Here is a 25,989-nt window from a genome sequence, read left to right as displayed (position 1 = left end):
GCCTGTGCTAAGTTCCAATCACTGTCTTATGCTTGGGATAGATCAGTGAACAAAACAATCAAAGGGCCCTGATTGATGCAATATGGAACATACATTACCTCAGGGAGACACTAAGAGAAAACAGTAAATAATACATATAAATAAATAATGTTAGAAAGGTATGTTAGAAGTTGCAGAGTGCCATGGGAAAAAAAAAAAAAGTGAAGCCCAGAAAAAGGATGGCTAGAGCCAGGGATAAGGGCACAAGTGACGGCATTAAATAGATGGCCAAGGAAACCTCACTGAGGTGGGATTCAGGAAAAGGCTTGGAGAACAAATCATATGGAGAAGAGTAGAGAGGGAACAGCCAGTGCAAAGGCCATAAGGTGCAAGAAGCCAGTTCCTTAAATTTTCAAAGAGCAACAAGAAAGCTGGTGTGGCTGGGAGGAATGAGGAAGAAGGGAAGGGCAGTGGTAGGAGAGCACCAGAGGGGTAAAGTGGGGTCTAGAGCAGGAAGCACCTGGTGGGCTACTGTACGGACTTTGGCTTTTACTCCACGTGATCTGGACAGTCATGGGAGCCACTGAAAGATTTTTTTTTTAAAGATTTTATTTATTTATTTGACAGAGAGAGAGACACAGCGGGAGAGGGAACACAAGCAGCGGGAGTGGGAGAGGGAGAAGCAGGCTTCCCGCGGAGCAGGGAGCCCGATGTGGGGCTCGATTCCAGGACCCCGGGATCACGACCTGAGCCGAAGGCTTAGGTCTTAATGATTGAGCCACCCTGGCGCCCTGCCACTGAAAGATTTCAAGGAGGAAAGTGACAGGATCTGGCTTCTGTTTCAAAGGGATAACTCATATTGAGAATAAGTTGTATGTGGCTAAGTGTGGAAGCAAGGAAACCATCTAGGAGACTATTTCAAGAATCTAGCTGAGCACTAACGGAGGTTAGGATGATGGTGGTGGAGGTAGCGAGAAGCTGCTGGTTTGTATATATTTGGAGGAGAAGTCAAGAAGATTTGCTGATAGATCAATTGTGAGTGACGTGAGATGGGTTGTACCAATATATGAAAGGATAAAGTGCAAATGGAGCACTCGGGTAGAAGGAATGAAAGGTTAACTTTTAGACATGTTAAGGTTGAAATGTCCACTAGAGATGCAAGTAGAGATGTTGAGTGGATAAATGGATATGCAAGTCTGGAGTCCAGAGGTCAAGGCTGGAATTAGAAATGTGGGAGTAATAAACACATAAATGGTATTTAAATTCATGAGAATGAATGAGGCCACCAAGGTGTTAAGTGAACATAAAGTTCAGAAGGTGATCCAAGGTGGAACTCTGAGGTGCTCCAATGTTGAGAGGACAGCAAGATACAGGGGACCCAGCAAAGGGGAATGAAAAGGAGTAGCCACTAGGACTGGTGGAAACCCAGGAGAGTATAATGCCCCAGAAGCCAAGTAAAGGGCTTCAGGGAGGAAGGGATGATTCACCATGACAAATGATGCCAATAGGTCAAAAGAGGAAGACTGGAAAATAACCACTGGACTTTGTAATGTGGACAACATTAGTGGCCATGGCAAGAGCATTATGGTTGGACTGATAAAGTCTAAATCATGGTGCTCGCTTTGGCAGCACATATACTAAAGTCTAAATCATGATTGAAATGAGTTTAAGAGAAATGGGAAGAAAGAAATTACAGACAGCTAAAGGATAGATACCTCTTGAAGTTTTGCTTGAAAAGGGAACCAAGAAACAGAACAGTAGCAAGAGGGAGAAGGGTATCAATATAATTTATATGTTTTATGCTGATGGGAATTTTCTAGTTCAGATGAACATTTGACCATTCAGGAGAGAGGGGAGTATCATTAGAATAAAGTCCCCTGGTAGGTGGATGAGAAAGAATCTGGTCCCCAAGGAGAAGCAGACATAGAGGGAAGGATGTCTGTAGGGAGGCGGAGGTGGGGCCCTGAGGAAGCTCTCGCCTTTCTGTCACTGCTTCTTTCAAGTAGGGGAAGAGCCGATAACCACCTTGGACTTGACCAAGACTATCCTACTAAGGAAACTTTAATAACCTTCACACATATCAAAAGAAAATGATGTTCTTTTCTTTTTATCCATGAAGAATCCAAGCAGAGATTTATAGCTCACTTCCGTAAAGCCTACCAGTAGTCAGTGGTGAGCTAGATTTCCAAATCCTCATTCCCTTAACAGCAGCCCACATGGTATTCATTTACTCTCTCCCACCATCTTCCCCTCCATTCCAGGTATTTTTCTAAGTACTTTCTAAATTTTGAGAGTTGGTAAGTGGAGGAGAAAATGTGCAGTTTCCAAGTCTTGTCCAAAATCCGAGTTTCAAACATGTCTCACAACTTATAAATTCCATGAACTTGGATAATGTCTTCAGTCACAATGCCCCATTTTCCACAGGACTCCTACTCATCTATTCTTATGAATAAATCAATAATTCGTAAATTATAACTCTTGATACAAAAATATGTGTTTTCTTTTCTCTCTCTTCCATGTTGTCCCTATTCTGAATGCCACAGTGATACACATGAACGTACATTATGGATACACATCCAGCATCATTCCTTGCAAATTTGCCTACATTCAATTATCTTCTATATATGTATATAGAAGATAGTTGAATATATATATATTTGTGAAATCTATTCATGAATTTTAACTACTAAATGCCTTTCAAGAAAACATGCATAAGATTTCCAACAGATTGTCTTCTCAAAAATTATCTTTTGTCCATCAAGTATTTATTAAAGGGTGATCTGTAGAGTTTCCAGCAAGCACTTGATTATTTTGTTGTATTTTACCAGTTTAAAGATTTCTATCTGCTCCATTTTTTTTAGTAGGTACATATGCGCTTGGGCTTCAATTAAATTATAAAACCGAGTGTAGTTTTGATTCTATACACATTGCAAAGCCTACAATTATACACATTGCAAAGATTCAGTGCTGGTTCAATGATATATTGTGCACACAAAACACATTAAACACATATTACAACACAGTTACAAGGTTTTCTTCACAGAAATCCATAAGGACATTTCATTTCCAAAAAGTGCCTTTTGCTGTAGGGTTTTTTAAAAAAATCATTTTGTAGTGAAAAATTAAATACTGGCTTCTTTGATGTGCTAGTTTCACTGAAAGAATATATTACTAGAGAATGCTTACTATTTTTATAACCATATTGCGCTGAAAATCCTCTTGAAAAAAAATTTAATTTGTTTTTGTTGTAGGTCTGGGCAAGGAGTGATAAAAAATCTTTACAGTCTAGGCAATCACACTGAGAACAAAGGGCAGGTGTCATTTTTTATTTTGATTGGCCAGCACTGAAACCAGGACTTTCTCCTCTCTAGAAACTATTGTGGAATTTACAGTAATCACCCTGGCTGACTGCCCATCACACAGCTGAACAGCACACCCAAAAAATAGTATCTTGGGGAGAAAGCCACAACATATTTTTAAAATTCTCATTGTTTTTACTCTTCAACTTTGAAAGCTTTTTTTTTAAGAGAAAAGAAAAAAAACTCACCCAGCTGTTACCACTATTCATATTCCAATGGCCTCCAACGTGCTCAAAGCCACCTGGTTGACTTTTGCCTTGGAGCCGGTCCAGAAAAATATTATTTACCCTTTAAACAATGAAAAATGTGTGTAAGTGGAAGGCTTGCTACAGGGCTGAGAGATTTTTGAGAACCTAACATGCTGTATGAACTGACTGTGAGGATTGCTTTCCCCCCTCAGCTTAGAAGTAATCTATAGAAAACTTCTTTTCACATTAGCCACATGACATGCTGTTAACAACCCTTTGCTGGAACTGGGGCCATTTATGGCCCCAGCCAGAGGGGGCACAATTCTGAACTTCAGAGCTTCAGTCCTTCATCTTCTACCAGTTCAGCAAGAGCCTTATTGCCCAGCAACCATACCCCTCCAGGCCATGCCAGGTGTGAACTCTAGAGGCTGAGGGGGGATGAAAGCTTCAGCAAGACCTGAAACATGAAGGGAACCAAAAATAGCTCTGTGGCACTATTGTTGCAACGGAAATGTCCCTCCCATATGCCCTGTACCCCTCTGCCAGTCTTGCTAAAGTAAATCCCATAAGTGCAAAGTAGAAGGAAAATAGGAAGAGAGTATAAGAAATGGGAAATATCAGAAAAGGGAAACTCAAACTTTCAAAAGAAAGAATGGGTATATCTTTTCCCGATGTTTGGTCATAATTGCAGCAATCAATTTCAGAAATTAAGGTTAACACATAGAAGGTAAAACCTTAAGGAAAGGCAAGAAAATGATTATCATAGAGGTCAGAATAAGGGTTAACTGTAGGGTGGTGGTTATATTCTATTTCTGGAGCTGGCTACTTGGATGTTCACTCTGTAATTAATCACTCTAAATACTTGTTTCATGGATTTTCCTGTGTGTTATAGATTATAAAAAAACAAAAACAAAACTTCCCATGGCCACCATTCTAGTCTAAATCACTATGCTCTCTCATGTTGCTTTTGCTTCCACTCCCACCCTCTGTAATTCATTCTCCACACAACCACCTTACTAAATTATAAAAGGGATCATGCCTTCCTTTTGTTTAAAACCTTCCTATGATTTTCCATTAGTCTTTTTCATTTATTTAAATTCAACTTAATTAAAATACAGCATATTATTAGTTTCAGAGGTAGAATTCCGTGATTCATCAGTTGCATATAACCACCAGTGCTCATTCCATCAAGTGCCCTCCTTAACGCCCATCATCGAGTTACCCCATACCCCCACCCCCTTCCCTCCAGCAACCTCCAGTTTGTTTCCTAGAGTGAAGAGTCTCTTATGATTTCCCATTAGTCCTAGAATAAAATCACTGGCTTACAAAATCTTGTATTTTCTGGCTTCTGCCAACCTCATTTCATCTTATTCTCTTCCTCACCATCTATAATCCAACCACTTGAGACTCAAAAAGTCCAAACTCATTCCCACTTGAGGGCCTTTGCATTTTTTTTCCTACACCTAATAATAGGGGACATCTAAGTGTATGATTTTGACCCCAATCTCTATGTGACTGGCTCTTGTCCTTTGATGTTATCTCTTCATGGAGGAACTGTCACCTCCAGTCTCTCCCCACACATACATGTCATTGTCTGAAGTACTCCTGGTGTTAACTTGTTGACTTCTATTTCTTTTCTCCAGATTGTAATTTCCATGCAGTCAGGGATGTTCTCTGCTATCTTATGCCTATTCCCAGTGCCTAGAACAAATCCTTCACGGAGTGTGTCCTGATAGGTAAAAAGTGAATAAATGAATAATCCAGGTGTACGGTGCCCACATCTGCCTACTTCTGTGACTGCAGCTGCATAATGAAACCACCAGTGATGGTGAGTATAGGCTGCAAAACAGCCCAATGTCCACAGCTGTCAGTTTGTTCACACACTGTGAAGACTGATGGCTTGTCATGTACACAGGTGATATGATTCACTTTTGAGCATCAGTTACTAAGAGGACAGCACAGTGGGTCAACGAGATCATAGGTGGTAAAGAGATTGTTTTTTCTCAATTCCTATTGCGAATTCAAAGGGAAGAAAGAGTACCAGTTTATAGATTTGTTTACTAGTCTTAGAAAGTGCATACATTTTATTGCTGTCAAACCACTGCTCTGGATTTCCTTCTAAGGGTTAATATGGATAAAAACTATTTGAGGATGGTTCAAGTTTCAATAAATCAATTCAGTTCACTCCAGTTTTCAGCTCATAGAGCAGATCTTTTCAAGTCCTTGATGCCCATGCTTTGTCTTTTCTCTTTGAAGTTTCAACTGTCTTCTCTTACTTGGAAAGTTACCATGGGTCAGGTTCAGGTGCAGCCAGGCTCAATCAATATAGGAGGCATTGGAAAAGCTTGTGAGGAATTCCACAAGCTTTCAATTATAAAACAGAGTTGAGTTGTCTGCTATGTCAACTTCTAAATAGTAAAAAGCATGTTGTCTTTTTGACTCTAATAAAATTATGTCCCTGGAGAAAACCTAACTTATGGCCTCTACACATACACACCCACAAACCCCCCCCCCCCGCACACACACACACACACAGCTAGTGCTATTGCCCTCAGCAGGAACAGTCACAGTGATTTTATTCATTAAGAGACTACTGAATGAGTATTTTCATTTAACATGCGAAAGCCCACTGTAAACTCTAAAGGACAATACAAACATATGCTCTCCTCAAAAACCGAGTGAGAACATAAAATATGTGTTCAAAAACTTGATCAGTTACCTCAAAACTGGTTACTGAGGGTTTTTACCCAGAGAGATTTCCTCTTAGATTAAATTTGCATCTATATTTAACTAGAATCAGTAAAAAGAGAAAATAAGGTGTAGAAAATAAATAGCCCCACCAATATTTAGGTATCCAGTATTATGGAAATAAAGAATGAGGGTCAAGTTTCCTACAACAAGAAATTAATCCTTTCCACCTCTAATCAAATAACTTTCATTTTTATTGGATGCCCACCGAACATGAATTTCTTAGCAAGAGGGCCTATTAATGTAACATATCACACTATCTTTAAGATGCTTAAAGCTTTACAATCTAATCAATCCTCAGAAATTCAGAGAAATAACTGGCTACTTACTAACAACCAGTGTTAAAGAAATGCACTATCAGGTTTTTTAGTAGAAATAATTTTAAAGAGAAAAACCAATAAGAGACTAAACTATTTTATATCCTACATTATTTAAAAAAAAATAGCAATAACTGTTACCACTTACCCAAAAAAATAGCCTACCCAGTGTATCAGAATTTTGATGTTGTCTTTTAGTCAGAGAAAACCACATAAATTTGACAGTTTAAAACTATTTTGACTGGACTATGGAAGCAGAATAATCCAGTCCCCCCCGCAAAAAAAATATATGAGTACCCATCCATAGTTCACAGCTCCAGCAGAATTGGGAGCTTCCATTAACACTTTGTAAAGTCTCAATTACAAAATGAAACCACCACAACTAAAAAATACACATTAGCAATAGGGAAATGTTAAACATATAAGTGAAACCACTCAGCTTCAAAAGAATTTGCTCTTTTAGATCAGGAAAGCCTTTACATTAAATTCTTCTGAGATCCTCAAGCACACTTCAATAAACTCAGATAACCCCAGCGCCCCCAGGAAAATCCTAGAATAATGATAGATATGGAGGTAATTAGCACTGGCCCAACATCAATATGGTATTTTACTGGGTACTCTCAGTGTCTGATACTAGGGATAAGAGAGTATTTACAATGTTAAAAATTGTTTAATGGTTCTATCTTAAGATATTTTTCCTAATATGTTAGTCAATATAAAATAGTTCTTGTCTGACCTTTCATATTCAAGTATGAGTATCTCACCATCTGTACGAGTTCAATTATTCTAAAGTTGTCTACAAATAGTAAAAGATTATCTCAAAGTAATAAGATTCTTTGTCCCATGGGAGGCAAATTAAGTATCTCCTAAATAAACAAATAGCTTGACAGCATGATTCCGTTTTCTAGTGTGAATTTATACCACCTATCCAGAAAAATTGGATATTGCATGTGTATGTGTGTATGTATGTAGCAGTTGGCATCCTCACATACATACCATACCCCAATAATATAGAGATTAAAAAGGTAATATAGATTCCAAAACCATGTTCAATATGACTATAGTGTTTTCTTAAAACATTGCAAAAACTGGTAGTTATTTTAATCAAGGATGCTTATCTTATTAGCCATTTATACCTCCTGTGTTCAGCTTGGTGGGTTTTGGTTCTTTCTTCCTCCTGTTGTTGTCGGTTAAATTCCAGTAATTCACTCTAAGAACAATAATAGTTTTAAAATATGGCTTTCAGTTAACATGGTTGTACAGAAGATCCCCAAATCAATTACATATTTAGCCTGAGCTGGTATAATATTTTATTTTTGAAACTTCTACTTAAGTACCATTTCCATGTGAAATTATTTTCTTATATAATTAGGTAGCAAAAATAATTGTGCCTGAGTCAAACAATAGCTCTGGGAGTATAAAAGTGTAAGATTAAAACTCCAATGTGCATGCTCAAGATATTAGACTAATAGGTACAACATACACAGAGGAAAATACAGTATGAGTCAAACTCACCTGTGTCTTCCAAAGAAAAATCACATCAGTTGTTCAAGAAATGTCACACAATACTACTTCCTGGTATTTCTCTAACATTTCTTTCCCAACAAATTTATAGCAGCTTACAAATAAATGTTGGACTCAATTCTGTAGTGCAATTCCATTAGGAAAACATTCTGCATCCTGGAGAATAATCAACTTACCTATTATTGACTAATTACTTCTAATACCAGCAGAACTTCGGACTCCCTAGAGGGGATACTTTGCTTCGGGTAGGAGATCGAGTTACTACAACTAAATCTCTGCTGCGGACATTCTTTTTTTTTTTTTTTTTAAGATTTTATTTATTTGACAGAGAGAGAAACAGCGAGAGAGGGAACACAAGCGGGGGGAGCGGGAGAGGGAGAAGCAGGCTTCCCGCGGAGCGGGGAACCCGATGCGGGGCTCGATCCCAGGACTCTGGGATCACGACCTGAGCCGAAGGCAAACGCTTAACGGGTGAGCCACCCAGGCGCCCCGCTGCTGTGGACCTTCTGATTATTTTCCTAGAAGAGGTAACTTCCAAACTTAGTTACTCTGCTTATGGTATTAAGCCAAAGAACTAGGTGCCAGGATTTCTCTAGTAGTCAAGTGCCTTCCTTGAGGCCGACTGATTTTTAACCCCTTTTCAAAGATAGGAAAAGGCAAAGGATGAGAGTTATCAGGACCGTGTCCTAAGTTAGCGCGCGGGTCAGAGGATTTTCTGGTAGGGAGAATGCTGACATATCTGGATTAAACACATGCCAACACATGTATTTTTTAACCACAAAATGTCCTGGATGCAAAATATAAAATAAATTCAAAGTTCAGGTTGACATTTTATTTTTTAACTTTATTCAAAGGTCTTCTAACATTACATCATCCCCAAAACAAAGAGGCTGGTTTAATATACTGTGATATCCCAAATATATCATCAATCCTTAAAGCACATTATTTAATTCTAATTGCTATCCAGCACCACCACCAGGAGAAAAAAATCGGAGAGTTTTCTAAATAATTGAACAATATTCACTCAACCGTTCTACAGGCATTCATGCACTAGATGCCAGGCCTTGTGCTAGAGACTCACTTTCCTGCAATGACAAAGTCATTTATTTCATTTTATTTTTTGTCACTATAATGTATGAACATAGTTAAAAGTCTACCAAGTAAGAGAGCTACTTATTAGTACTACCAAGCCTTATACTAAAATAAAAGAACCTCCTGTCCTCCCCCATCAACCTCCAAATCACTTTCAATTCCTGTGTGTGGTTTATCTTCCAATTACCTCCTTCTTAATAGTATGCGTATTCTTCTGTTTCTTAACTTTGAAAAAACATACACCTTATGACTTCTTGCAAATGAGTTCTGGCTTTTCCTGCTCTATGTTTTAGCTTCCAAAATCCTGCTGGTTCCTTTTCTTTACTGCAGTCTCCAACCTGTTCTTTTACTCTTACTGGCTTATGGCTTTGAAAAAAAAATTTTGGTGGGGGGTGGTGCAAGGGTGGTGCAGTCTGTTAAGCATCGAACACGTTTTGCACTCAGGTTGTGGTCTCAGGGGTTGTGAGATCAAGCCCTGTGTGGGGCTTCGGGCTCAGCATGGTGTCTGCTTGAGATTCTGTCTCCCTCTCTCTTCCCCCCTCCTGCTTGTGTTCTCTCTCTCCCTCAAATAAATAAATAAATCTTAAAACAAAATTTTCCCTTTATCATCTTTTCAGTGGGCTTTAGGGAGAGAGGGACTAGAGATAAGCAAATGAAATATTTTGAAGGTACAGTGTTTAACCAGAACCTAACATTTTCCAACAAAAATTTTACCAGAATTCTGTTATTTGATCCTTACAATAATTCCCAAAGATAAGCAGATAAATAAAATATTAACTGATGAGTGAAGATTATGCCTATTTTACAGATGAGGGAACAAGATCAGAAACTCAGCTTAAGTAACTTATCAAGAGCTAAATGGCTCATTAGTCGCAAAATAAAGACTAAAACTTAGACTTTTTTTTATCTAATCTCCTGAAAGATGCATCCAAAATAGGCATTTAAGAATAACTTGTCAGTAGCTCATCATACTCAAGGATAAATGCCAGAATATAGCCCCTATTTAAACTCCAAAGTTCTAGCAGAACATATCTAGCTTAAATAAAAAACTCTCTTGTCAAAGGATGCGAATTCTTCTCACATGCACTAACCCTTTTCTCCAAGGAGCAACTTCTGATATCCAGTCCATCCTACGTTTAATAACATGAACTCTGAACAAATTAAATTCTCATCAGTTCTAGATATGAGATAAAGACAAAAACTATAAAAGGCATATATTCCGGCTATACATGAATATTATTACGTATTTCTTCAAACTATTTTTTTCAGCCTTGGCAAAAGTGATCCTGTAGTTCATCTGGAAAAAATATGCAATCATAGCCATGAACAAAAAGAGAAGAAATGAGGGAGAATCAGATTCTCCAAATATTAAAACCTATCATGAAATTACAGCAATTTAAACAATTTGATTGAGTTCAGGAATCCATGGAAATGTAGTTTACCACAAAGTTGTATGCTAAATGCATGCAGGAGAGACAATTCAATGAATGATGAAGAACTAGCTAACTATTCCTAGAAAAATTAAAACTAGATTTTTTAAATATAAAAATAAATTTTATTGAGGTCTAAGATTTGAACTTAAAAGATGGAACCATAGGAGTTTTCACAGGAGGCTTGGGTAAATTTATTTATAGGGGTAGAGCAAGGAAGGTTCAGAAATCATAAAGGAAAATGATTGGTAAATTTGCATAAAAATGCAAAGCTTCCATCGGAAAAAGTAGCATAAACAAAATTAGAAAACAAACTTAAAAAAATGTGTATAACACATATAAACTAATTCGATTATTCTTTCATTCATTCAATAACATCTTAGTGTTTATTATGAGCCAGGCTTGGATCTATGTGACAGGGATACAATAATGAACAAGTTAAGAGGAGAACTTTGCTCCTTAAGAGATTCTACTCTAGAAAAAAGGAAACCCATAAACAAGTGAGAAATATATCCAGTTGTAATCCTATGTGGAGGATTAAACACACTGATGTGAAGCTCAGTTACTATTTTAGATCAAGGCTCAGGGGAAGCCTGAGGAGGTGGCCTCATATAAACTAATGAGAAAAAACAACAACCAAACAGAGAAAGGGCCAAAGGATAGGAAGGGAAAATTCACAAAGTACAGATTGCTTGTAAATTCAAGATGGTCATCATCTTCATGCACAAAGAAATATAAATCAGAACAATGAGATAAAATTTTTCTATCATACTGGAAAAAAACTAGAAAAGATCAACAGAAAAACAAGTATGGTCAAGCACTTTGGTGACATATCTAAATTAGTGAAAACTGATTTAGTTTTTGGACAATTTGGCAACAACCATCAACAGGTAAAATGCACACCTCCTTTGCAGAATTGTTCAAAGGTACACATACAGGGATAGTCACAGTTGTAGTATTGAAAAGTAAAAGTTCAAGAGAAAGTCTTAGTGCCCATTAATAAGGAAATGGACCAGTAAGTTAAACAATTTACACAATGGAATACCATGCAAGAGATACAAAGAATAAGGTAGATGGGAGAGAAAGGGAGGCACCTACAGAGGGACCTTTAAGATATATTAAGTAATAAGAGATAGGTTCAGAGACCAAACTGATGGTTGCCAGAGGGGAGGGAGGTGGGGGTTGGGCAAAATGGGTGAAAGCTTCCAGTAATGGAATGAATAAGTCATGGGAATAAAAGACGTAGAAAAGGAATACAGTCAATGATAGTGTAAAAGTGATGTATTGGGACAGATGGTAGCCGCACTTGTGGGGAAGCTAGCATAGGTATAAACTTGTTAATTCACTAAGTTGTACACCTGAAACTAGTGTAACATTCTGTGTCAAATACTCAAAAAACTTTTTCTCATGAGACAAATAAAATAAATAGAGGGGGAAAAAGATAGGTTCAGAGCAGTTTTCTTGGGACTATTCCATTAAGTAGAAAAGATACATCCATTTCAACTTTTATATACAGATGTGTATCATATTTAAAATAATTTTATAAAGAACATACACCAAAATGTAATTATCACTGGGGAGAGAAGCATGGAAGGTGGATAAGCGGGGTAAGGAGCTTTAACATCACATACAATTTTTGCTTTCTAACTTTCGATCCATGGGCATACATTACTTCCTCATACTATCAACAGAAATTTATCTGCATGGGAGGCCATTTCTGGTCCTTTATATTTTCCTCTATTTAAAAATCCTAATGAATACATAGTTTTTTATATGTAAAGATGTTAAAAAGCAAAACACTACATTCTGAAGCCAAGAACTGTCAGGGAGGAAGAAAAGAGGGCAGAAGAGAAGTCACACGCATCCTCCTACGACAGAGCAAGGACAGGGAGAGGAGAAAACACAGAGCAGGAGGGAAACCGAGACAGAGCTGATGAGGCATCACCATGCAGGAACATCGCTCCAGATGGCAGAGGGGAGGCTCTGGCAACGCTGCACTCAGGATTATTATTCTATATCTATCAAAGCGTATTTACTAGAGAGAGGCTGGTTTTCCTTTGGTACCACGAAGGATAATTTCAACTAATTAATTTGTTCTGCTGAATTGACAGCCATTGCAGATGCATCGGCAAGCCTTATAAGCATATCCTTGGTTCATTTACTGGTTTCTCATCCAGAAGTGCAATATCTAGTCGGACAGATACAAATAAGTTGTTCTTATTCCAAGGACTGAGCTTTGGACATTAAGGACATCAAAACACTTTTAAGCAGGAGGAATATGACACACAGCGTCTGAGGAACCGTCAAGCCTGTCCCATTCAACACGCATTTGTTAAGTACCCATTGTTTTCCAGACACCTGGATTCAGGCTGAAGGTACGGATGCAAATAGACACAGCTCCACCCTGAAGGAAACCATAGTGTAACGAGGGAGACAGGCCAGAAACAACCATGAGACGAAACACAAAGAGATGTGTTGCGGAACACCAGTTTAAGCAACAGGACATGGGGCTACGAAGCAACGGGTGCAGAGAAACAAGGAGCAAATATTGCTGGATGTTGTTCAACAATATACGTGGGTCGTGAAGGCTCCCAGAGGAAAGAGAGCATATCTTCTCATTGCTTTCCACATCTCTCTACATTCAGATAGAGCTGCATACACAGAGAGCACTGAAGAAATAGGATAAATAAAATAACATCTTGGAGATGCTAAGAGCAGAACCTGCTGTAAACATTGGCCAGAGTGGGGTAGGTAAATGCGGAAAACACAGCAAACCGTGCCTCTGTCTTTGCTCACCCTTCTGGTGGGGTTGCTCTTGCCAGGGACAGGCTGCTTGGCCGGGTTGCTGCAGAAAGTGCCAAAGATCAGCCGGGGACCCAAGCTAACAACAGAAAGTAGAAGGTTCACCATTTCCTGCTAGAGGATGTAGAAGTCGCTCCTCTGTGGTCCAATGTACCAAAGGGTCAACCACACGACAGCCAGGTGTGTGAGCAGGACACTGGAGAAACCTGAGGTGGCCAGAGTGAAAGGGATGCCCCAGAGCAAGGCTATCGTGCAGTCACTGAAGAGTAAAATAGGGTCATTTTGAAATCATGTCTGAATCCCAGTGAGGCATGTTCCAACATGGTTCAGCTTGACCGCTTCATGTAAACATTAAAGTGCCGTCGCCTGGCCAGGACAAACTTCTCCCAGGAGAGGGTGTTCTCTCAACTCAAGAGGGAAAGGATAGTGGAAGCAGGAGAGTTGATGACACGGATGTTAAAGAACCCCTTCTTTTGAATGCTTTTTAATACAAAAGAGGAGCTGTATGGGGAGGGGACAGTTTAGAGAGGTCCTGGTTTGGGGGCTCCTCACAGCAGTACCTTTGCCCAGAAGGACAAATACGGCCTTCACTAAGGAAAAAAAGTGGAAACCACTTCAAAAAATTAAGAGGAGACAACCAAATCAAAAGAAGTAAATATTAATGGGTAAAGTAGGGGAGTCAAAAATGCATTAATAATGTGTATTCTCCTTTCACTAATTATTGTTAGTTCTACCATTTTAATATAAAGAGAAATGGACTTCCGGCTATAATAAGCATTGAATCACCAGCTCTCTTATCTCCCAATCCAGAAATATATCCTATCAACGTTCTTCTTTTAAAAAATATTTCTCATAAAAGTTACGTATTCATTGTGGAAAATGTAGAAAGTGCAGAAACTATAAAGGAAGACACAGAGGTGCCTGGGTGGCTCAGTCAGTCAAACATCTACCTTCGGCTCAGGTCCTGATCCCAGGGTCCTGGGATGGAGCCCTGTGTCTTCGGGCTCCCTGCCCAGTGGGGAGTCTGCTTCTCCCTGTCTCTCTCTCTGCCCCTCCCCCTGCTCATGCTCTCACTTTCTCTCTCTCGAATAAATAAATAAAATCTGTTTTAAAAATAAAAAATAAAGGAAGACATAATAATCACCCATAAAATCTCTCTACCCATGGATAACATGTCAGTGTCCTTCATTTCTTGATTTATACAAATAGATTATAGCAGCTCAGGTCACATTTGTAGGGTTACCACATGCCAGGCATTAAGATAAACTTTCCACAAGCTTTTCTCTCATTTGATCCCAGAAACAGTATCACAAGGTAAATAACTGTCATACATAATAAAGCTTAGAGGGATGAGGTAATTTGCACAAAACACAATAAGAAGAGGCAGGTTTCAAAACTTGCCCCGAGTCTATTTTATAAATTTTTTTTTCATTTTTATATAGGTGATCATATTCCCCATATCATTAAAACACAGTAACACTTGCTGCATGGTATTGCAAACTCAAAATCCTCAAATCCTCTATCACTGAACAAATTATTTCAAACCTTCCAGTAATATTAAAAAAAAAATGTTGTACGTACATCTTGTATACATCTCTGATCTCTGATTATTTCTGCAAAACAAACTTATACCTTTTATATCTAATAATTTCACATTTTGGAAACTCTAATTTGATGTTGTCAAAGAGTCCTTCGGCTCACCTCTTACGAGCAGCAGTACAAGGGAGTTTGAGGTATTTTTTAATAGCTAATTCTGTACACTCTCCTTGCCCCAGCAAACACACAAATTATTATCCACATTTTTGTAAAGCTTCTTATTCAATCTTGTGATTATTCTCATGGTTGAAATGTAGAAATAGTTTTTCAAACCACCTCTTTCCACACTGAAAATTTTATTGGAATTGCACACACCTCACTAATTTGTATAGAACTACAGTGATTACAATATTGAATTTTACCATTCAGGAGCATCATCCATCTCTACATTATTCAAACTGACACTTACGGGTCATAGGAGAGTTTGGGAGTTTTTTGGCTTTTTTTTTTTTTAATTGAGCAATGTGTTTACATAGTTGTTTTTTGATAAGGTCTTTTTATTCCATTTTATTTTCTAATTGATGTTTGCTAATATTTGAGAAAGTTGTTGATTCCTGTATGTATTTTATAACTCTTTAATTTAATTCCATTTGTTCTAACCATTTTTCAGTTGATTCTCTTAGGTTGTACAGGCAAATTGCTCTCATCCAAAAATAATTTTACTTATTTTCAATAATTGGAAAGGCTCCTTTTTTATTTTTGTCTTATCAAGTTGGTTAAAATAATTCCCAAACCTTGTACCATGCTATATTAAGAGTTTTCAGTTTAAAGAAAAAATGTTTTCCATCAAATAACTTTACAAAGCACTAGGTTAGAATTTCAGGTGCGGATACTGATTGGTGGTAGTAGGGGTTGAAGATGTCCTGATATTGTTCACTGGTCTAGTATTTCACCATTGAGTTGATGTTGGTTATTGGTTTGGAAGACTATATATATGTTAAGACAAGCTTTTAAATTTCTAGTTCACCATATTTGTTTTTGTTGTTTTTAAATTAGTAAACGAGATTAAAATTTATCAATGCCTCTTTTTTTTTATAGCTAAAGAGGCGGTCCAGTGGATTCTTTTCATGACCTATCCTGTAGTGAAAAGATATAAAAAGTTATAATATATAGTCAGTCACCTTCACATTCCTAGAATAAACCTTACTTTGCCTTGGTAAATTAAGAGAAAAAATAACTAGAATTTTCTTTCAAAGTTAACCTCTACAAGTTTCTATGTGTGTGTGTTTCTCTTTATCAGGCTGTGACATCATGGGAATTACAGTTCAATATTAATTCTAAATTACTTCATCTTTTTCCTTGCTCTGAAACAACTTTAAAGTAAATTGTTCCTAAAGCATGAGAAAAAAATTTGTTCCTTGAAAATTCCAATGAACCTGCTGGTAAAATTTTCCAAGTTTAGCTTGTTAGGGGAGAGTAATTCTCAGAAAACTTTAGAAATCACTTGCATTTTCATTTGTCTTTATGTGTTTTAACTCTGAATCATTTTAGGGTTTTATATTTCCCTGTAAAATCATTCACTTAATCCACATATTTGATTTATTAGCATAGTCTTATCTACAGTAATATAAGCTTAATCTTTTCCAGATCTATGGTTCTGGCTCCTCATTTCTAATGTTGTGTATTTGCATTTTTACTAATCTCTTCTTGATTAGTCTTGCCATAGATTTGTTCATTTTGTTGACCTTATCAGAAAACAAGCTGTTGGATTTTTATAACAGCTGTTTCTTGAAGTTGTTATTAATTTCTGTTCTTATCTTAATTACTGCCTTCAGTATCCTTTATTGTTCATGTTCTAAAGTCTTAGATTGGATGTTTAATTCATTTCTTTTTTTAGTACTGATTGGATTCAAAAGTTATGATTTTTCTTTTCTGAGTACAATGTCTGAGAATATAACTTTGCATGGCATTCCCCATAAAATGCTCTCATAATTTTTTATATATTCTAAAAGAATTTTCTCTGTCACCCAATTATTTCAGTATTTTCTTATTTTTTTTTGGCTTGTTTTTACTTTCCAAGTGACTATATAAAATCAATAAACATGCAAAATCAGTAAGTGCAACTGGCCTATTGGAAATCTGTTTAAGTTACTGAATGGTAGAAAGGAGACGGGATAAATTACACAGGGAAAAAAATGTGCAGGATAAGCTGAGCTGAGTTCGCTGTGCCTCTGAAAGAGCTCCAAGACGGAATACTGAGGTAGTCATTAAGAAGATGAGTTGGAGGGGCGCCTGGGTGGCTCAGTCGGTTAAGCGACTGCCTTTGGCTCAGGTCATGATCCTGGAGTCCCCGGATCGAGTCCCGCATCAGGCTCCCTGCTCAGCAGGGAGTCTGCTTCTCCCTCTGACCCTCCCCCCTCTCATGCTCTCTCTCTCTATCCCATTCTCTCTCTCAAATAAATAAATAAAATCTTTAAAAAAAAAGAGGATGAGTTGGAGAAGTTCATGGAGAGCAGCTTGGCAGTGGGCCCTTTTCCCTCCCACACTTGCACCACACAGCGGACAGCAGTGACATGGGGCCCTGGGTAACCAGTGAATGGAGGAGGGGTGTCTGGGCTCAGAGAAACAGGACAACGTCCCAGGTACCTGCTGACTATAGGAGAAAAAGAGGCTACTACTCCCAGAAGACAAGCTCCTAACTACCTCGCTTGGCAACATGCCCAAAGAAACAAGATGACCAAGAATCATACAATTGAGAAAGAAAACCACAGGAGATTAAAAAAAAAAAAAAATTAAAATGGAAAGGAAAAAATACAGTTAAAATAGTAAATAGAAAACCTTAATGTTTGTGTAATTACCATCAGTGAAGAGATCAGAAAGAATATGGTGCTTAAAAAGCATAATATTGCTATGAAAAAGTCAGCAATCTTGGTAAATAAATTCAATACATGTGCCAAATAAGCAGAATGGAAACTTATGAAATAAATTAGTAAGCAGGATGATCTAATTAAAGATTTCTCCCAGAATGCAATGGAAAAGGCCAAACAGATAAAAGTATAAGGAAAACAATTAAGAGATATAAGGAATAGGTCTCAGATTTCCAAAATCCATTTGATACATATCCCAGAAATAAATAACAGAGACAATATAGGAGAAGAAACAGAAAAGAATTAGAAATTTCCCTAAAGTGAAACATATATTTTGAGATTAAATAGACCAAAGGTCATACAAGATCAAAAACAAAAACACTGAAATTTATTAGCCCTAGGGAGGGGAGGGGAGAGGTAAAGAGAAGAGAGGAGAGAAAGGAGGAAAGGAAAATAAATGGAACAGAAAAAATTCAGAGGGTCAAAAAAATAGAGAATGGAAAACAAGAAAGAAAATATAGCTATAAAGCAAATTACATAGCAAGCATATGTACAAATGCACAAGTAATCACAATAAATGAGAATATATTAAAAGAAATCATGATTGGGGTGCCTGGGTGGCTCAGATGGTTAAGCGTCTGCTTTCTTTCGGCTCAGGTCATGCTGGGATTGAGCTCCGCATCGGGGTCCCTGCTTGGCAGGGAGCCTGCTTCTCCCTCTCCCTCTACTGTTCCCCCTGCTTGTGCTCTCTTGCTCTCTCTGTCAAATAAATAAATAAAATCTTTAAAAAAAAAAGAAATCAGGATACTGGGTAAAAGGAAAAACAGCTACTTTTTGTCACTAGAAATATAATTTAAACCAAATAACACAGGTTAAAAATTAAATGATGGAAAAAGAAATTGCCATATAAATTCTAACAAAAAAGCTAAGAGCAAATATTAGATTAAAAAAAGGCAAAAAAAAGAAATCAAGCTGAAAATCATTAAATGGGAAGACTAGTATATTTCATATTGATAAAAATCTGTACTGAAAGACAGGCTTCCCTTAAGTTTCATTGGTTGGAACAATTTCCCATGTCCATATCTAAACCAATCACAGTTGATGAGACTGGAATTCCCAGGAGCAGTTAGACCCTTTGGGATTAGATGCCTGGGACTTGGATATGCCTGCCTTCTCTGAAACACGGGCTATGCCAAGTAGGATGTATACCTGAGGGAAAAAAAATCAGGGTTTTAGGACAAAGGTAGGCAATCAACAGTATTCAATACACCACGCTGAAGTTATCACAATGCACAATTTCCTTCTTTTGCAGCATTAATTACTACAAAGTGATTGATCACCATAAATTTAAAAATGCAGTGTTTTATTTCTTTGTCTCCTTTTAATTGTCTATCTCCTCCACTGAGAAGCAAACTTGCGGGGGGGCGCCTGGGTGGCTCAGTCCTTAAGCGTCTGCCTTCGGCTCAGGTCATGATCCCAGGGTCCTGGGATCAAGCCCCATATCAGGCTCTCTTTTCAGCGGGAAGCCTGCTTCCCCCTCTCCCATCCCCCTGCTTGTGTTCCCCCTTTCTTGCTGTCTCTCTGTTAAATAAATAAAGAAAATCTTTAAAAAAAAATAGAAGCAAACTTTGGGAAGTCAGGGATCTTGTCTATCCTGTTCTTCATTGAAGCTCTAGCATCTTGCAGAAGGCTCCGAATATAATAGGAGTTCAATACATGTTTGTTGATAGGATGGATGGATGGATGGATGGATGGACGGATGGACAGACAGATACTGGGATAGATTACTCTGAGACAGATCCACCAGGGGAAAAAAAAAAAAAAAAGCTAGAAAAGGAAAGCTTCAAAGTGGTATTAAATACTGTTACAGAGTTACAGGGAGACAGGATTGCAAAATGACCACTCAATTGAAGGAATTTACCTTTGGAGAGGTTTTGGTACGAGCATTTCTAAATATAAGTCAGAACATAAGGAACGAAGGGCAAAATGGATAATAAAGATGTGATTATAGTAAAATTACCTTTGTCTTTTTTTTTTTTTCCTAGTAGAAGCAGAAGAGATAGTATCTCTAAGGATAGCAGAGAAGGGGTTACTTTAGAAAGGCAAGAGTGAGTGTACTTGTTCCCCCAAAAAAGCAGTCAAATGAGAAGAATATATTGAGTACATAGGGGAAAAGGGGAATTAAATAAATTTCTATAAGAAGAGGGAACTGAATTAAATGTAAAATATTGAAAGGTTAACTTTAAGGAAGAACCTACTGTGTCCAGAGATCAGAGTCATGAAAGAATGTGAAAAAGACACACAGAGCAAAATAAATGTACTATCACCTCAACTTAACCTAGATTATCTGCTCATGAATCACTTCATCGTGGGTATTCACTAAAGATTTGTTGAATGAATGAAATGAATAAACACATGAATAGATGTGATGTTATACATCTGGGGGTTTTTTCTGTATCTTCTTACCGTAAACATGATCCTTGTTTTCTTAAGCTAAATCCTAGAAGTGATACAGAATGAGAGATTCTACCAGGCAGGAAATGCCTTCATGGACATGTAAACAACAGATTGAACAAAAAGGAAGAGAAATAAAAATAAGGTAAATATCCTTCTCTATCCTACTGTTATTGAAAACTCTAATGATGGGATTATGTATATGCCAAAGTTATTCATTTTACTGAAAGCTACAGTAAGTAAAGGGAAATAATTTATGCAAAAGAAACATATGCTCAATCAATAACCAGAAAATATGTATCAATATTTGTCTAACTCTAGAAGAAAAACAAGATTAAGAAATAAAAAGCTTAATTTTCACTGTTTAAAATAACTGCTCAACCTGAAAATTAAATCCCAGATCTGATTTTCTAATCTGTTGAGCATTCTCTTTGTGAAATGTTCTACTTTTAATGGTTTTCATGTTGCAAGTATTCCACCAAACTTTATAAAGTACTATTTAAAATTCACTAGAAGTTATTTTTATATAAATCGTATCTTAACACTGGCTTCACAACATTCTCCCCAGTATCTAAGTACCTCAGAACTTGATATTAAGTTAAAAGGTCACAGAAATAGGCCAACATTTACACGTCACTTGACAGACATTATTGAAAATACAACATGAGTGTATATCAGACTTAGCTTCTACATGCTAATTACTACAGAATCTGATGAGTAAGGGGTTGACCATTGTTGGAAGGAGGATAGCACTCAAAAGGATCAAATTATAGCAGTGACATTGCCTTCGCTGAGCCGCATCTGAATGAAGAGAACTCTGCGGGGCACTGGTCAGAATGACGGTGTCACCAGCTACTTCAGTAGATTTTTTTTTAATAAAAGTTCTTCTACCTTGATCAATCCCTGCTCTTCAATTTAGAGCTGAGATTAATTCTCCAAGACACATTATGGTACAGTATGAACACTTGAAATCATCTTAGAACTGCTTGCTTTCATATTTGGCATAACTATTGTACCACCTTAGAAACTGCTTCTATTGACCTTTAGATTAAAGCTATGTTGGATTATCAAAAAAAAATTATAGCAGTGACAATTAGTACATACAGTCTATTTCATAAAGTGATTTTACACACAATTGCTATAATAAATTATGTTGTGCAGCAAAGACATAAAGAAAAAATTTAAACCAGTTAACTCAAGGAAATCAAATGAGAGTTAGAATTCAAGTTAATTGTATAATAAAGGAATAGATTTGAGAGATATTCTGGAAGAAATTACAGGATTTATCAACCACCAATACGGCAAGAGGAAAAGTTGGGAAAGGAGAATGCTGGGGAAGATAAGGGTGTCCAACTAGCTAAATAATTTATTTTGTTCTTTAAAAGATCTGGAATGAAGTGACACCTTGGAGCAAACCACTGGTCTTCATTCTCATCCCATGCTGAGGAGCTTCTGGCCCCATCTGAGCATACGTATAAAGGGCAAGTATGACCATCAAGTCACAACATTGAATGTTTTCGGTTATCATGCCAGAAATTTTATATTCTAACGAGAATTACCCTTTAAGCACTGTTCTTAGGAGGCTCTGCATTCATTTCACTGATTTCTATTTCAAAACATTTGGAATACCTCACATATTTGTATACATGTGTCGAGTATCCTTGCTTCATATGTGTATTTTCAGGTGAACAGTTAAGCTAGTTTCATAACTTTTTATGGCTATTTGTTATGCATTATAGTATTCTCTGAACACTATTTATAATTTCATATATCTTTGGTTTGAAAAATGACAGTGACATTGATATATATTGTAGATCAGAAGTTCATGAGTGTTCTGTTATCTCCTGAATTACTGGCCCACCTACAGCAGATACACTATAGCCCCCTGTATGAAGCTAAGTACCATGAGAGTTTTGAACAGAAGTTTTGACCACACCCCATCATACTCTTAAAATACACCCAGATCTCACTTTTTATTTTTAATGCTTGTTTTTTCATAATTTTCATGTATGTAGATATTTTTGTTCAGAAAACCTTCAAAATTATCTAGTACTACAAGCAAATAATTAGCGGTGACTAAGAGGGTCTCGTGAATACCTTCTGATGTTGTTCCTCCTTCTTCTTTTGCAATTTTTTATTTTCTTCTTCCTTTAAAGAATCCTTATAAGCCTGGCTTCTGGCCTATAAATGTATAGGAAAAAAAAATCATAGGAAAAAGCATCACCACAATATACTAGTCCACCTGCCACGGGACTGGTTCTAATAACTCAACCTCTGTATCAAGCATACAGTAAGCTCTCCATACACACTTGCTTATTGAGTGATTTATGCATATGTCTGAAGATGTCCCTGGGGATATAGAAAAACAAGGCTCCTATAAGCATAATCATCCAGCACCTTTTAAAGGATGATCTAAATGTTTGTTTAATTAAAGCTTAAAAATATCCCCTCAGAGATAATCAACATAGTTTATTCTTCTAGTGATAAGGATTTGAAAAACGTATTTAACTTTCCTCTATTCCAAGTATATCCCAACTAACTAACAGCAGTTCTAACTAGACTCTGGTAAGGAGAGAGAATGGAGATGAAATTGGACTAAGAATAAGCCCATCAATGAGGAGGAAAATCTATAGTTTTTACCACATTTACAATAGCATCAATGCATTAAATTGCCAGGCATTTATTGCTATTACTTTATTTAATGCTTAAATTCTATGAAGTAGATATTATCCTCATTTTGTGAATAAGGAAATGGACTTGGGTATGTGAAATAACTTGATTGGACCACAAGGCCAGAATGGATCTCCAATTCCAGGTGATCAGACTCCGAAGCTCTGAATCTACCATTCTCCTCCTTGCCTGGGATATCGCTCCTTGAACACTTCCTACTCCTTTGCTGCTCAGCTAAAATGCTGTCATATTCAACATATAGGGAATTCAGCTAATGGCTTACACATGTAAATTCTGGAAAGTGGTCCCTGCCTAGGAAAGATATTGCTCTCAAATAAAGCTATATTCTTCTGTAAATTATATAGACTCTAAGTAGCTGATCAGTTAATCTCAGAGACAAGCAATAGAGACAGTGACTTTAGAAGCACTGATATACCTACTGCTCATTAATGGTATCCTATTAAATAGCCTGTCAACTGGTGATTGATACCATAGAATTCCAGAGATGCATTTCTTTCTAAGTCTTTGCATCCTTCATCGGTACCTGAAGGTCATTTTTATTTCTGAGAAGGAAAACAGAGGCTGTTCAGGAACACAAGAGTCATTACTTCTGGCTGAATTAGAGCCTCAAGGGGCAGTGTTAGGAGAACCAGCACACACAATAGGATGCCCTCCAGCCCCACCGACCCAGCACGACAGGGTTTCACACACTGGCATAGTGACCATGCGTTCTGGAATTTATGAGATTTCAAGTATTTTTGTCTGTTCATTTGTCCTATACTTTCTCTGCTCACGGTGATTTGTAGCCTACCCTCTGTGAGGCAGAGAGGGCAGCTTGATAAGCTAATATGTAGGAAATGCCATTGTTCCCATAAAACTACCAGCAGCATCATGGCAGGACACTACATATTTCAGGCCTAGTTCTTTGGACTAATAACCCATAAAGCTTGTGAAGGCTGGTTCTCTCCCCCCACTTTCCTTACTATAATTTTTCTCAAGCACTTCTTAATTCATTCCCCCATTTCTGTCACTATAAAAACCCACATTCCATCAAACAATAAGCACTTGCCAGGAAGGGAGAGAGGCCTTTGGAATGGTATCATCTACAGCACTACTAATTGGAATAGTGGAACTCCAAATGTGTTCAGAAAGCGGTCACATATTCAAATCCTGCTTCATTAAACGGGCAAAAATGTCCTAGGATTTTCTCTTCTCTAAATCCTAAACGCAAGAGAACTGTGATAAGACACTGAAGGTGAAGAGTTGTTCTCTAATGACCCCTTCTTTTCACATTAGAGAAGGCTAGTCTTTATCACAAGTATTCCATATAAGACCTGAAAGAAGGAAATGGACCGAGGGCACACATCTTCTACTCAAGAGATTAAAAGGAGTAATAAAATATTTAGTTAAAGCAGATATGATGATTGAGTGAGAAACCTAAATTCTATCTGTATAACTTCCTTTTAAACCTAACCACTTTATTGGTCTTTTATCAGAATATGGGTCCTAGTTTTTTACTCAGAAAAAAACACAGTGATTAGACACAAAATGTCATTTAAAAAAGGCTACAGAAATTGGGAAGTCACATGGCTCCTCAACTATGAAGAATTCAAAGTTACTTGCAATCCTAATTCTTGCTTAACCCAGCTGTCATTCCCAGGCAGGACAGGAAGTTTCTGTTCAAAAATAATGGGGGGGGGGGACTTTTGATCACAATTTTTCTTAGTTCTAAATCCCAGCAATTTCTGTCATTGTATTCACATGATTTTTCTATCACTAAGTATTAATATAATATTAATACTAAATTTTTGTTATTCAACCAAAATATACATTTTTACTCACCCTGCCCCAAAAGTTATGCTTATAATATATACATTCAATAAATAATATTGAAGCCTCTATGTGCAAGCAGTTTGTAAGACATGCTCTCAGACCTCAAGTGCCTCATAGCCTAGTGTGGAAGTCAGACAAGATGACTGATGATTACGGTACAGCATGATGGGTATTATGACAGAAGAAGCTAAAAAGCACATTTAATTAAACTGGATCAGAACACCTTCTTGGGGCATCTGAGTGGCTCAGTCGCTTAAGCATCTGCCTTCAGCTCAGGTCATGATCCCGGGGTCCTGGGATCGAACCCCACATCAGGCTCCCTGCTCCGCGGGGACCCTGCTTCTCCCTCTCCCACTCCCCCTGCTTGTGTTCTCTCCCTCCCTCCCTCCCTCCCTCCCTCACTCTCTGTCAAATAAATCAATAAATAAAATCTTAAAAAAAAAAGAACACCTTTTCAAAATGGGTTGACACTAAGTTGCATTTTAGAGAGTAAGCATGAATCAGACTAAGCAGGGGGAAGGGCACTGTGTGAACAAATGAAAAATAGCATGGCATTAGTTTGTTAGGGCTGTCATAACAAAGTACCACAGTCTGGGGGGTTTAAACACACAGAAATTTATTGTCTCACAGTCCTAGAAACTAGAAGTTCAAAAATAAGGTATCTGTAATGTTGATTCCTTCCGACGTCTGTGAGGGAAGGATCTAGGATCTCCTTGGCTTGTAGATGGCCATTTTCTCCCTGTCTCTTCACATCATCTTCCTTGTAGGCATGTCTGTCTCTGTGTCCAGATTTCCCCTTTTTATAAGGACACCTCTCCTGTTAGATTACAGCCCGCCCTAATGACCTCGTTTTATTTTTATTATCTCTATAAAGACCCAATCTTGAATACAGTCACACCCTGAGGTAAGGAGGGTGGGGACTTCAACAAATGAATTCTGAGGTGGGTGTGGAGACCACAATTCAACCTGTGATGAGCAGTTAAGTTCCCATTTCAAGATGGTGGAGTAAAAATGTTTCTGTGCCATCCTTCTCTCAGAAATTACCCTACACAGAGGAGAAAATGAATCAAACTCTACATTCAGAAACCAAGATACATCTATATTCCCAGACAAAAATCTAGGAAGACGAAGTAAATGAAGAAACAGTGACTAAGAGGAAAAGAGTGAAACAAAAGACATACCCACAAGAA

At 37.6% G+C, this 25,989-nt stretch overlaps 1 protein-coding gene across 4 annotated transcripts in view; it reads right to left on the bottom strand.

Moving 5' to 3' along the window:
• The window catches only part of EPSTI1 (epithelial stromal interaction 1), a 94,929-nt gene that overhangs the window by 3,448 nt on the left and 65,492 nt on the right, over nucleotides 1-25,989 (bottom strand). For 2 of the 4 annotated variants that reach the window (XM_028103672.2, XM_028103650.2), the window contains 3 exons: nucleotides 22,394-22,477; nucleotides 7,728-7,801; nucleotides 3,527-3,626 (listed from right to left, as the gene is read on the bottom strand). In XM_028103672.2, the coding sequence (XP_027959473.1) occupies nucleotides 3,527-3,626; nucleotides 7,728-7,801; nucleotides 22,394-22,477 (258 nt within the window). Of the gene's footprint in view, nucleotides 1-3,526; nucleotides 3,627-7,727; nucleotides 7,802-14,857; nucleotides 19,052-22,393; nucleotides 22,478-25,989 lie in introns of those variants that run through there. The other 2 variants (XM_028103666.2, XM_028103657.2) reach the window with 2 other exon arrangements.

This window comes from Eumetopias jubatus, unplaced genomic scaffold, assembly GCF_037043125.1.
Source record: "Eumetopias jubatus isolate StellerSeaLion01/CBP00866 unplaced genomic scaffold, mEumJub1_p1.0 scaffold_3, whole genome shotgun sequence".
Classification (NCBI taxonomy): Eukaryota; Metazoa; Chordata; class Mammalia; order Carnivora; family Otariidae; genus Eumetopias; species Eumetopias jubatus.
This window is presented reverse-complemented; position numbering and strand designations above follow the sequence as displayed.